Source organism: Anomaloglossus baeobatrachus, chromosome 5 (genome assembly GCF_048569485.1).
Source record: "Anomaloglossus baeobatrachus isolate aAnoBae1 chromosome 5, aAnoBae1.hap1, whole genome shotgun sequence".
Taxonomy (NCBI): Eukaryota; Metazoa; Chordata; class Amphibia; order Anura; family Aromobatidae; genus Anomaloglossus; species Anomaloglossus baeobatrachus.
The window spans coordinates 416,928,226-416,943,053 of NC_134357.1; the positions used below are offsets into that span (position 1 = coordinate 416,928,226).

General features: G+C 42.5%; 1 protein-coding gene across 5 annotated transcripts in view; it reads right to left on the reverse strand.

Moving 5' to 3' along the window:
- TANC2 (tetratricopeptide repeat, ankyrin repeat and coiled-coil containing 2) overlaps window positions 1-14,828 on the reverse strand; it is a 615,727-nt gene that overhangs the window by 77,577 nt on the left and 523,322 nt on the right. For 4 of the 5 annotated variants that reach the window (XM_075350280.1, XM_075350278.1, XM_075350279.1 and 1 more), the window contains one exon: window positions 3,955-4,065. The exons of the other annotated variant lie outside the window; for it this stretch is intronic. In XM_075350280.1, coding sequence (XP_075206395.1) covers window positions 3,955-4,065 — 111 coding nt within the window. The remainder of the gene's footprint in view (window positions 1-3,954; window positions 4,066-14,828) is intronic. 5 annotated transcript variants of the gene reach the window in all.

A 14,828-nucleotide genomic window follows, 5' to 3' on the forward strand; every position in this document is an offset into this window, starting at 1 on the left:
TGGGGGAGCGTCTATAGGCTCCATTATTATTCCATGAACATCACCCCTTAGTAAAAGCAATAAAAAGAAATAAAAAGGTTCATACCTCTAGATCCTTATGGTGGATTTTAGCAAATAAAATAAAAAAACTGTTACCAGGTCAAAAGTGCCTCTTAAAGGGTAAGTGCCAACATGTTTTTGCGACCTCATCTAAGAGTAGCATAATGTAGGAAAAGAGACCCTGATTCTAACAATGTATCACTTGGTGCAGCAATTTTGACACAATCAGAGATGCAGTCTGAGGTCAGAAAGCGAACCCTGCCCACAATGACAGTGAAATGCTGATCAGAGGAGGGGGCGTGGTCAGACAACTCCTGGCGAGCACTGTAGTCTGGGCAGTGATAATCACCTGGTGATAAAACCTTCATTGTGGGGAAATAGCAGCACACAGGCTAATAAGTGATACATCCCTGAATTCAGTGTTTAAACCCCTAGATCATGCCATCTTCAGATTATATAGCAAAAACCTGCTGACAAATTCTCTTTAAGGCTGGGTTTCCACATAGCGAAACAAATGATTATTAAAAGGTGCCCGCACCTTGGGAAACTGCCAGCAGCTACTGTCGAGCATTCATGGGTTTCAAACAGAGATGGGAAAAATGGCTGACAGACAGCTCTGGCGGCAACCTATTTCCTGGAGAACAGAAGAGTCTGGCAAACTCCTGGACCTTTGCTTCCCTGGGCATTATCTGTCAGGAGAGAGCCAGGAGCCCCCTCGTGCAATTCAGATGACTAGGATCTAATGTGTATGGGGTGCTTTAGCCAAACCAAATGCAAATGTTGATAGCAACACCCGTACTCACCCAAGTAAACAAGTGGCAATCACCTGTTGAACAGCTAAAATGCTCATTCATTTGATGGAATAATTTTTAGGCATGCATAAAAATTATAGGTTTTCACAGCAAAGGGGATGTGCTGCTGGCAACATGTACTGTATTCAGAGACAGAAAAATTGTATCAGTGACTGATCTGTCCCTGTCACTGTTTTGTTGGTCTAACAGACCAGTAAACAAGTGCCAGACTACGTGTTTATAGCGGATTGGTGGCCATTAAAAGCGTGCATCGGACTGACTGAATGCAGAACACACACAGACGCACAATGCAAAGATTGAGTCAACTTCTCCCCTTTTTATCTGGTTTTAGGTGTGATTTTCATATTGCCCACCCACACCTGTTACTTGCCACAGGTGAGTTTCCACGAGCATCACATGCTCTAAATAAAGTTGTTTACCCGCAATTTTGGGTAGGTGACAACAATTGTTTCCGGCCTATGTTTGAGTTTGTGTGTGATATGTCCACTTTGCCTTTTTTTTCCCTGTTTTTTTCTTTAGTTGTTCCATTACACACAAAGGCAATAAACATGTGTATGACAAAATATGTAGAATTGCAATAATCTTCTGGGAGACACACTTCATTTTCTGGAACAATATGAAGGGTGCCAAAATTATATATATATATATATATATATATATACTGTATGTACAAAAAATCCTGTTACCAAGCACTATGCCTTGTAACGAATGGGCTGTGGCAATACACCATGTATCTGCAGGGATTCTGCTTTTGCTTTAATGCAGTTTGTAGCCATCAATCGTAAGGCAACACGTCACATAAACACAGAATATTTTATTGCCTTTTCTCTCTTGCCCTTTCGAGGCGTATAAAAGTTATAAAGAGAAGAATGTGATGTTCTCTCGTCTACTGTCCAACCTCTGACCCTAATATTCATCTGGCCGCTCTCTTGTGGCATCATTACCCTTCATGGTGGAAAACGATCTAGTGTGTAGTCTGAAGTGCGTGCTCCGAATATATAGGGAGTGACGGATAGAGGATGATGGAGGTAGAAAGGACAGGAATGATGAGGAAGAAGACACTACTGATTTACTGCACACATATATTGCCCCGTTCCTTTATTACCTGAAATGCTTGTAAATGTAAACTGTAATGAACATCTAAGGCTTCAGTTTGGTTTTCTAATCCCATAATTGAGCCATTACATCTGCCGTGTGTAGATTTTGGTACATTTGAGTTTATTAGATTCCAGCAATGAACGGGTATTTTGGTAACAAAAAATATGCAGACTGTGCTATTCTTGGCATTAAAAGGGGCTATTCCCATAATGTACATTCATGACATGCCATCAATGCATAGTAGATGTGAGTTCGACCAATGGGTCCTGCATGTACCTAGAGGTAAGGCCACCATCTCGTGCCACTGTTAGTGGAGAGGTGGTTGATATTCTCGCATTACCATTTACTGGATATTGGCGGCACCCGTCGGGGTCTGATCTGGAGAAAGTTGCAGGTCCCATTGGCGGGAATCACATCTGCTATACACTACGACTCTAAGAGGTACTTTGCACGCTGCGACATCGCAAGCCGATGCTGCGATGCCGAGCGCGATAGTCCCCGCCCCCGTCGCAGCTGCGATATCATTGTGATAGCTGCCGTAGCGAACATTATCGCTACGCCAGCTTCACATGCACTCACCTGCGACGTCGCTCTGGCCGGCGAACCGCCTCCTTATTAAGGGGGCGGGTCATGCGGCGTCACACGGCAGGCGGCCACTAGGAGCGGAAGAGCGGAGATGAGCGGGATGTAAACATCCCGCCCACCTCCTTCCTTCTGCATAGCCGACGGGAGCCGCGGTGACGCAGGTAAGGAGATGTTCCTCGCTCCTGTGACTTCACACACAGCGATGTGTGCTGCCGCTGGAGCAAGGAACAACATCGGACCGTCGCGTCAGCGTAATTATGGAATTCGCCGACGCTACACCGATGATACGATTACGACGATTTTGCACTCGTTAATCGTATCATATAGGATTTACACACTACGATGTCGAGAGCGACGCAGGAAGTGCGTCACTTTCGACATGACCCCACCGACATCGCACCTGCGATGTCGTAGTGTGCAAAGGCCGCCTAAGGGTATTTGCCCACGGGACTATGTACCCACGGATTTTGCCGCGGAAAACCTGCGGACTTATCTGGATTTTCTAGATAAATCCGCAAGTTTTAGCAAGTACAGACACTCCCCATGTTATCCTATGGGACATGGGGAGTGCTGTGTCCATGCTGCGGTAAGTGCGGCTGCGGAATATGAATATGTCCTGCAGCCGCACAAACTGCATATCACTTTTATTCCTGCGGAAATCCCGCCCCTCCACTATGGAGATAGAGGCTGGGACTTCCGCAGGTAAGTTACATGAATGTCCGCAGGTTTACCGCAGATATTTCGCTGGAATCCCGCAGCAATGGATAGCTGCAGATTCCGGGGATCAGCGGCGGGAACCTGCGGACATACCTACGGGATATATCGTGGGCACATAGCCTAAATGTACACAATAACAAACCAGACATTTCTTTTTAACGTTTCACGATTTTAGAAGCCTGGAGCAGTTAAAAGACGCTAAAGACTAAACATATACGCAGCAAGTGGTTTTTATATTAAAGTGTAAATGTTACTTCTTTATGGCTTTTTTAGCGGGTTTTTTTTCCCCAGGCACAATATGCCGGTAAAGATGTCATGTGCACATACTTTTAATACAGATGCTCTGACAGTTCAGCGCCATGCAAGATTAAGATCAGTGGTAACATGTAATAGTCTGATCAGTAGCCCATAGTACGTGGCATTTCTTTTTCTAAGGGTTCCCATGTGCCAAACACGCTACAGATTATCTGTCTGTGTATTAGTATTCGCAGCATATTAAAATACCAGCAGAGTGGATGAGATGGAGCAAAATTATATTCACTCCGTGTATAACATATCTATATGCTAAATTGACCCCTGCTGTAGATTTTAGATCCACGGCAAAGTATTTCCATGGCCAAAAATCTGCGAGTGTGGTAAATTTATATTAAACTAAAAATTGTTCATTATCATTGGAAATCCACTTGGATGGGATCTCACTTACCCAATAGGTATGCATCAGCGTCCAGTTTCTGGGATGAGCCAAGAGTTGGGGATCCCAATTCAGATTCTGGAATTCTGGGGCTCTCCACAAACTTTGCTTTTCTCAGTGGAGCTGCGGATGTAGAGAATGAGGGGTACAGATATAGGAGGCAGGAGGGATGATAGGAAAATAGAAAAATAATGGGAGGAAGAGAAGTAGAAGAGTGGCGGAGAGAAGACAGATAACAGAGAGGGGAAAGAAAAGAAAATGCTCAGAGTTACTAGAATAGCCGGCAGATGGAAACCGTTAACAGCATGCAAGCAGTGTCCAACCAAGATCAAGTTACCCCGAATTTTTTTCCCTTCTTTTGTGTACTGGAAAAAATAACATTGTCAGCCCTGCATTCTTTTCTAGGGGTACGAAGCACTAGGAAGAACGATCCCCCCCCTCCCGCCTATGTCTGTGATGCAGGAATGGCAATGGGCTAATTGTACACACACATCAAGAGAAACTGTTAATTAGGACTGTTTCAAGGAAAATATATCAGAAAAGGCGTCATGAGCCGGACTGCTGTGTCACTTCATCCCTCGGGAGACTGAGCCGGAGACGAACATAGTTAGGTACACTCCGCAAATTAAGATTTTCCTTCTGGAGATGTTTTTGGCATAAATTATTGAGGTACAGAAAGAACAAAGAGCAAAAATAAAAGATGTCCAAAAGCGCAAAACTACTGCTACAACAGTGTATATATATATATATATATATATGTTGCCAATGTATGTAAAGCGCTGTGGAATTAATAGCGCTATATAAATGAATAAAATTATAAAATTATTATTATTATTAATTTTATTTATGTATATATATATATATATATATATATATATATATATATATATATTGCCACCCTTCTAATACGGTGACACCTCAAGGATTTAGAGATACTGTTACTGGTCTCAAAATGCCATACAATACCAGATTGCGGAGTGCCATATACAAACTGGATCTGCAGGAGCACTACACGCCTTTGATTTTCTGTAACTGATATAGCGCCGACATATTCTATGGTGCTGTACAGATGCTGTCACCATCCAACTCTAGAACTTACAAGATGGCCTCTTATGCAAATTGCCTCTTCAGAGAGGAAGAGGGCTAGAACTCTAGCGCCCCCTGTTGGACGTAGCAATTCTAAAAGTCAATATCGACCCATTAACGAGCCTTGCCACATGACTCGGGACAAGGGTGCGCTCACACGAGCCGTATGATTCGCACGAGTATCAGATTTCATCACTCGGCGCGGCCAGCTTCTGTCCTGATAGGAGTGGGTCGGCATGTATGTAGTGCATGTATTTCTATGCAGCTGAGACGCTCCTGTCCGGATAGTGTGCGGCCGTGCCAGGTGATGCGGTGCGAGACTCGTGCTGGTGAGAGCGCACCATTAAAACAAAACCAGGATCTCAATTTGCAGTGTTTTGTGGTGTGGACTCTTCATTAAATATGATGGCGTACTCAGCATGTGAAATGGTTTCTGTTAGGCTGCAGACAAACGGGGTGAAGGTTATGTGGAGGCAAAGGCATGGATGGTGCCACTGAATTTACAATAATTGGGCTTTGCCTTATGTAAACTTTATCAAATTTGATTCTTTAAGGATTTAAAAAGCTCTCTGACCCTACATCATGGTGTTCTCAGGTTAAAAAGCAAAACCCTGCTGACAGATGCCCTTTAAACACCGGGGCACGTTCTGTTAGTTCGTTAATGAGCAAATTAAGATCAGGCTTACATATTCAGAACTCTTCAATTTGGTATGCCTCCACACACATCAAATGATTACAGTGTTCATGGGGACCTAAAGCTGGAATGATGCTTTAAACCTAAGGCCCCTGCTCCTTGTCATACACTCATCTTCCAGCAGCTTCATCTTTTACAGATGTCGCTCCAGTCCCGCAGCACCATTTTACACCGATAACGTCTGACTGGCCGGAAGTCAGAGGTTACATCACAAGTCATGTTGAGCAAGCGTACTCGGCACTCGATTTAACATCAGGGTGTTTGGGTACTCGTGATGCCCAGAGGAGTATCCGCGGGTGCTCGGATGTTTTATCTGTAAAACAACGACCGCAAAGCACAGACTCGTTTTACTGCATGATGTGTGCAGGCACCCCAAGGTAAGTTACCCACAGTCTCTGAATGGCTCTCACTAGGGTTAAAACAACATTTCCGGATGTGTATGTCAAACAAAAAAAGAAAAAAAACCCAAAACACCACTCAAGAGGTGCCATAAAAACAAACAAACAAAAAACGCTGGAGTGGTGCTTTTCAAGGTTATACAGCATCGTTCACTTCTACATACGGAGATGAGAGGTGCTGCTGACATCACATCTTCAGATACCTGCTGGGACACATGCATGATTGTAAGTAAAGATGAGCGGCGCTTTTCAAATTCTAATTAGCCAAAATGTCTAAAAGAACATGCGACTTGGGACGAAAACGTTTGTGTGAATCTTCATACTGGAAACCTTATAATTTACACATGGGGGACAGGAGACAGAGAATTCAGCTGAGCAGACTAGCTTATATTTACAAGTGAGATAGAGGACCCCGCTGACCAAAAGAGCGAGAGAGCAAGAAAGGACTCCACTGACCATAAAAGCTTACACTCTACAGGAGAGAGGATCCCACTGACCATAAGGCCTTACACTCTACAGGAGAGAGAGAGAGGACTTCGCTGACCATAAGACCTTACACTCTACAGGCGAGAGAAAGAGAGAGAGGACTCCACTGACCATAAGACCTTACACTCTACAGGAGAGAGGATCCCACTGAGCATAAGAGCTTACACTCTACAGGAGAAAGGATCGCACTGAGCATAAGGGCTTACACTCTACTGGAGAGACAGCGAGAGGACTCCACTGACCATAAGGCCTTACACTCTACAAGAGAGAGGATCCCACTGAGCATAAGAGCTTACACTCTATAGGAGAGTCAGCGAGAAGACTCCACTGACCATAAGGGCTTACACTCTACAGAAGAGAGACAGAGGACCTCACTGACCATAAGGGCTTACACTCTACAGGAGAGAGGACCCCACTAACCATAAGAGTGTACACTCTACAGGAGAGAAGATCCCACTGACCAAAGAGCTTACACTCTACAAGAGAGAGAGCGAGAAGACCCCACTGACCATAAAGGCTTACACTCTACAGAAGAGAGAGGACCCCACTGACCATAAGGGCTTACACTCTATAGGAGAGAAAAAGGACTCCACTGACCATAAGACCTTACACTCTACAGGAGAGTGAGAGGCTCCACTGACCATAAGAATTTTCACTCTACAGGAGAGAGGGAGGACCCTACTGACCATAAGACCTTACACTCTACAGGAGAGTGAGCATCCCCACTGACAATAAGAGTTTACACTCTACAGGACAGAGAGAGGACCCGACTGACCATAAGAGCTTACACTCTACAGGAGAGTGAGAGAACTCCACTGACCATAAGAGCTTGCACTTTACAGGAGAGAGGATCCCACTGAGAATAAGAGCTTATACTCTACAGGAGAGAGAGAGGACCCTACTAAGCATAAGACCTTACACTCTACAGGAGAGAGAGAGGACTCCACTGACCATAAGGCCTTACACTCTACAAGAGAGAGGATCCCACTGAGCATAAGGGCTTACACTCTACAGGAGAGAGGACCCCACTAAACATAAGAGTGTACACTCTACAGGAGAGAAGATCCCACTGACCAAAGAACTTACACTCTACAGGAGAGAGAGTGAGAGGACCCCGCTGACCACAAGAGTTTACACTCTATAGAAGAGAGACTTACCGACTCACTCTAGAGCTGGAAAACAGGCTACCACTATACAAGATATGATAATCCATAAGAAGTCAGCTTCAGGGCACTATGCGGTGGCCTATGCGGGAACACAAAATGACGTTAGCCCACTCTCAGTGTGGAACTGGTGCTTAGCAAGGGTTTTTTTGTGAATTGAATCTGATAATGTCGCACTTGCTCCAACAGGTATCCATAGACTAATTGGCACCACTCACTTCTCAATGTAGAAGTGAGCAACACCTGTACTTTTAAAAACTCTATGAACTTGGTAGGAAAAACGGGGGAGTCATGGTGTATCTGAATGAATCATTATCTAATAATAGGGAACTTCAGGAACTGATGATAAAAGTTGTGGCTCTGGCTCTATAGCTTTCTATTCAGCTTTCTTTACTTTTCTATCTGTATAGATATCGCTCAATCTCTCCATACCCATCTCTCTCCATCTATAAATACACATAGCTGGAAGTGTACAATATCAGGAATTTTCCCTTCCCGCATTAATCAAAGTAAAGATAAATCTCAGTGCTGGTATAAGGCATATCTTCTTTTCTACATGTGACTACGGCTATTATACCTTTCGGCTGGTGTCAAAATGAGTTGTCACTCATTGGGATTTATAACCATGACAGTCATAAGATACCTACAGCCATGGAAAATTGCTATTTGATTCTGGCTGTGCATGCTGAAGCCTCCTGGCTAACGAGAAACCTCAATCATCTCTTCAGTATTAGCCCTGAGAATTCAGGAGGGTGATGAGAGAGGAAAGCCGCGGAGAGGTACGCACGCCAGATGTGTATATTAATGCACTGACCGGTCATTCATCTATGTAAAATCATATTACCACAATTATCATAGCGGTCTGAGAGTTTGGGAAAAACAATTAATAGTAAATGCAAATTACCGGTATATATGTAAAAGTGTAAAGAAACATCCCAGTAATACAAATGCCTTTCCATTCTGTTTTGGAGGACTTGGATGGCGATGCAGATTTCCAGCCATTTTTTCCATCTTGAGAGCTTTAAAGATCTCAATAAAAGACTATTAATAAACTGCTCATTCACAGTAAAGGAAGAGATAAAAGAAGGAGCATGCATACCGATGTGGTCTGTTATGTGGGTATTGCTATCTGGAGGCACAGGAAGCAGAAGGGCATTACTAGAACAATAGAAGGCACACAAGAGTGACGGACATAGGAGAGAGCTGATAGGGGTCAGTCCAAACTTAGAGGCCATATATTTATATTCTACCTGGTATGAATGACACTGTTCTTCTGAATTTGACATTGTTTTTCTTTTGTTTCTGCGTCTCTCCGTTCCTGAGATATAGCCCGCTTTTCTCTGTATGTAAAACTTGTCTTGTTGGCCAAATGTGAATGGTCTTCAATAGTGATGGGCGAGCACTCAAATGCTTGTTACTTGATTCGAGCTGGTCAGACGCTCGGACGAGCTTGACGCAAGTAACGAGCATTATGGAAAGTCAATGAGTGGCCTGTTCGGGTCTTCGCCAACATACAGCCAGCCATAAACAGAGCATTTCTGGCGATAGGGATGAGTCGTCTTTTTTTTTGTCACACTACGTTTGAGAAAACTGTTATCCCCTGGGAAAGCCATTTAGAGACAGCGACTAGCTTTCCCTAGGGTGCCTGCATCCATCATGCAGTGAAGCAAGCCTGTGCGTTGTGGTCGTTTCACGGAAAAAAATATCCGAGCACTCGCGATACTCGGCCGAGCTCCACAAGTACACGAGCACCCCGATGCTCTATCGAGTAATGCGCACTGCTGAGCACACTCACTCATTATTAGTCTTCAACTCTTCTCTTGGCATCTTAAGCCAAGCCCACTTGGAAAAGCAGACAATTTATATTAATGAAACAGAGGTCCATATCTCCGGATTGGACAGGGGATGGGACAAAAGAAAATCAATGTCAGTTTCAGCATCAGACTGTGGAATGCCCTACCGCCAGAGGTACTAATGGCAGATACTATAACAGCTTTTAATAAAGGGCTGGGTGATTTCCTCAGTACACACATTATTGGTTATAAATGATTTTATGATATAATGTATAATTGGTGGAGGAAGGTTGAACTAGTTGGGTCTAGGTCTTTTTTTCAACCTATGTAACTATGATAGATATAGTGCTTGACTGGCATTAACATACACAAAATACACTGGTTTGGGCTGGGTTGCATTGCTCCCACACAGCTTATCAAAGATAAAGGCCACAAACAGCATCCTGGGGCCTACATACCATATACTAGCCAGAAGGCTATGTTCACATGGACTTGGAGAGGATATATATTAGCAATTCACTCTAAAAATTCTTCTTAAAAAATGGCTTTAACTCCATCTCAACATAAGACTTACTCGCCATATAAATAGGTCCCCTGTTTGATCAGGAGCGGAGCCAGCATTTTTCCCAGCAGATGATGGCAGTGCTGTTCAGTCATCATCTGTCTCTAGTAGACATAGAGCTCAATTGATATTCTGTTAAATGTTGCTGTCAATCTTTGACAGTGGCATTTACAGCACACGACCCGAGGATACACGGTTCCAAGCGCCCGTCATTTAAGTTTCTGATGGGTTGCCATGTCATCCAGGGATCTGCCAGTTATGAAGGTGTTTCCTACGAAGACCAGACTGTGGCTGGTGTTCATAGGAAACAACAAATTCTTATATATATTGCAACACTATATGTAGCACCATATACAATATTATTGTAGAAAGTACAATTGATTGGACAACTATAGATTCAAGTCTCCTAAAGAGACCACAAAATACAGAATTAAAAGAAAAAAAAAATATTATATATATATATATATATATATATATATATATATATATATATATATATATATATATATATATATATATATATATATATATATATATATATATACACATACATATATATATACATATATACACACACATACTTGACTCCCCCTCTTTTCTTCCATTAAAAATAAAGAAAAAAAAAAAGGTATTAAAAATGCACATATGTGGTATCTCCATGTCGATAAAAGTCTGATATTAAAATATAAAATTAAGTAACCTGACTGGTTAACGTCCTAATGAGAGAAAAAATTAAAAAAGTTGAGTTTTTTCAGTCTCTGCAAAACCTCAAAAAAACGCAATAAGAAGGGATCAAAACATATGTACCCCAAAATTGTGAAATAAAAACAACAGCTCACTACGCAAAAACAAGCCCTCACACGGTTCTTTTGATCAAAAAACATTAGGGGTCTTGGAAAATGGAGACCATTATTATTTTATTGTTTTTAAAAGATATAAACAAATGTTTCCACAACTTAAAAAAAAAAAAAAAATAATATGCAGGTTGGAATATTTTTGACCAGCTATTTCCAAGTCATTTTTACCACATAATTGAACTTTGTAAAAACAAAACCCTAAAACAAGTGTGGAATGACCGGTATACAGTACTTTTGTAGTAAATTTAGTGCGTTTGAAATTTTTGTTCCTTTTTTCCAATATACTGCATGGTAAAATGAACGATCTCATTATAAAGAACAACTCGTCCTGCAATTAAACAAGTCCTCATATTGCCATATCGATTATAAAAATCCAAAAAATTATAAGCAACGCAAAATAAAAAGTTACGGCTCTTGGAATAAGGGAAGGAAAAAGTGCAGAAGCGGAAATTGCCATGTCGGGAAGGAGTTAAAAACACTTGGAAAAAAACTCTTCCTACTCATTTCTTTGCAAATTCCATCTATGAAGTTTGAGTTTTGTTTTTTTCTTGCTGAAAAAAAAACGAAAAAAAAAAAAAAAAAAACAGCGCACATCACTTTAATGAAGCAGATCCTGAAGAAACGTCTCCAAAATAGGTACTATCAAATCAAAAGGCTGAGCAAAAACAAAACAAAACCGCGCTTCAGGAGAAAAGGCGTTCCAAACTCTTTAAAACCATTTCCAGTAAAAACTAAAAAACAAAATACGTTTTTAAATTCCAGAAGTGATCGTTTTTGAACATCAAAAGAACTGTGTGAACACAGCCATAGGTATGAAGTATCTGATCTGCTGTATTGCGGAGAAGCTGCGTCTGTGTGCTCCAGCTTTACTGCTTTAATAGTCCACCGCATACTTCTATCGGCGATATATAGCCATGGTCCATGGCCGTCAGCACCGATATTATGCCTTCCCTAGCAAGGTGCACAGCTCTGCGACTCTTTACATGAAATCCTTAATGGAATCCTCCAATACGTAATTGACTAATCAAAGTTGTTTTCCAGTCCGCCAGACAAGTATTATACTATTTTTATTCCACTTAAAAATGCAAAATGCATTCAGATAACACTTTGTCATTTTCCCCAACTGTGGTTAGCAGCTATCCTGATGGGCTAGAGGAATACCCACCGGTAGGGTCATGCCGGCTATTGAGAAGAGTCTTCTGTAACACACTTCAAAAACCAGAGTGAAGATGATCAGCTAATGACAGCGGGATGGCATCATCAGTATGGAAGCACCGGAGCCTCCCGCTGCCTCTACATGCACAGTGGTAGAGGGAGAAATTAGCCGTTCTGGTAGTAATTGCTTACAACTGACAACATTATGTGGCTCTCAAAAGACCAGACGCATCAAACAGACCTTCAGCAAAATGTTCAGCGGTATTCATGAATCCAACATAAAATGGATGGAATTATAAAGTTATGTATACAGTATTCCCCTTTTTAATCACCTGCCAAACCAAAACAGCCATTCCAGGGGCCCTCGCTTGTCTCTCCTAATCTCCTACAGCGATCACATAATTAGTGGATCCTCCTGTGAGCCTCTGACTTTGACTGTCTCTCCTCCAACACGCAGCATATACAGTACACTGTATGTCCGATTAAGGCTATGTTCACACTAGAAAAATGATTTTTCTTAAGAAATTTCTTAAGAAATTTCTTAAGAGTGCACCTGTGTTAAAAAACGCACCAAAAACGCACCTGCGTTTTAGGTCCGTTTTAGGTCCGTTTTAGGTCCATTTTTACCGGTGGTTGCTCCCTGCGTTATTGTGCCAATTATCTATGGCAAAAAACGCAGTTAGCTGCAGAAAAGAAGTGACATGCTCATTCTTTTTCTTAAGAAAATCTACTGAAAGAATTTTCTTAAGAAAAAAACGCAGTGTGTGCACAGCTAATTTTTTTTGCCATAGGTTTTGCTGGGGAATGTCTGCAGAAAGGTTACAAGAATTTCTCAAGAAATTTCTGCAGCAAAAACGGACCCAAAACGGACCCAAAACGCAGGTAAAAAACGCAGTGTGTGAACATAGCCTTAAACATTGCCCCTCCCCAGCCATCAGAATAGGGGGAAAAGAAGCTAAGCGTATGCCTATCTTCCTCAACATAGCCATAACCCTGCACTGCACTCACTACAGTACTCCCCTCTTCAATCCCCTGCTGCACCAAGCAGCCCTCACCGGTCTCTGCTAACCTCCTACTGCGATCACATACCCAGGCTTGGACTGGCCCATCAGGAGGATCCTCCGGTGGGCCCCTGACAGTATCTCTCTTCCAGCATACAGAATATACGCTGTATGTCCGAGTTAAGCTCTGCCCCTTCCCAGCCATCAGAATAGGGGGGAAAAGAATCTGAGCGTATGCCTAGCTTTCTCAACACAGACATCACCCTGCACTGCACTCACTATAGTACTCCAATCCCCTGCTGCACCAAGCAGCCATTCAGTGGCCCTCACCGGTCTCTCCGTCCTAACCTCCTACTGTGATCACATACCCAGGCTTGGACTGGCCCACGAGGAAATCGGTGGATCCTCCGCTGGGCCCGACAGAATCTCTCTTCCAGCTACCAGCACATACGCTGTATGTCAGATTTAAGCTCTGCCCCTTCCCGGGCATTAGAATTGGGAAAAAAGCTGAGTGTATGCCTATCTTCCTCAGAACAGCCATCAACCTGCACTAACTAGAGTACTCACCTCTTCAAGCCCCTGTTGCACCATTCCAATGGCCCTCATCAGTCTCTCCTCACCTCCCGCAGCAACCGAATACTGTACAACATTCATGTGACCGCTGCAGCCAGTCATATAGATAATATGCTTCAAGTAACTGCTGCAGGAAGTAAGCAGAGACCAGTGGGATCTGGAGAAGTAGTGGGGGACTGAGAAAGTGCGTTTAGGTTGCTGTTATTTTTTCTTAATCAATTTCTTATTCTTCAATATATTTTGACAAATCTTGGAAAACCTTCACGAAAATAATCCATGCTCTGAAGATGCAGTTGACCTCTTTTTGGGCATTCATATAAGTTACTATATAGAAAACGCTCTATCGTATGGATGAGAAAATAGACAGAATTTTAGCTGGAAAAGATAGATATCCTAAGGTGCAAAGCGGCCTTTAAAAGGGCGGACTGGCAACAACTTTAGATTAATGGCAAATGCCCTTTTTTAAGAAATGCCAACCTGTGGGCAATAAATTAGTCTAGTTTTGCTTTCAATGACAAACAATAACATCTCATTAAAAAACTCCGCATGGCACTAAATCCTGTGATACTCCCCACTTGTCCTACAGGATAAAACTTAGCATGACAAAACAACAAACGTCAACTGTTTGCCTGTGACTGGGTAATGCTGCTATGACAAGTAATGCGAGAACATTATTGATGTCACCGGAGATCAGAGAGAATACACATGGGTCACACCGCAAGGGACATACAGCAGGTAAACAGCTGGCGGAGCATGGCAGGCTATAGAGAGCGGATTGTTTCTCCACACAAAGGTTGTGCAGTATAAGAAATAAACCCATCATAAAAGAGTACAAGGAGGGGGGCGAATCCTAAGTCACACAACCTTCATAGGATCAAGGCCAATTTCAAATATTGGCAAGATTAGGGAAATCTATATATAATGTCAAAGGTCCTTTGTAAATGAGATCTATAGTGTTAAAAAGGTCAAGCAATGGACAATCCGTAGCCCTGACCTCAGAGTTCCTGCCAAATAATACTGCACCCTACAACATAATAATGACCCCATGAGATGAATGAACTGACGTCCATCAAATCCAATATTTCTTGATCATTATATGAACCAATCACCATTTTAAC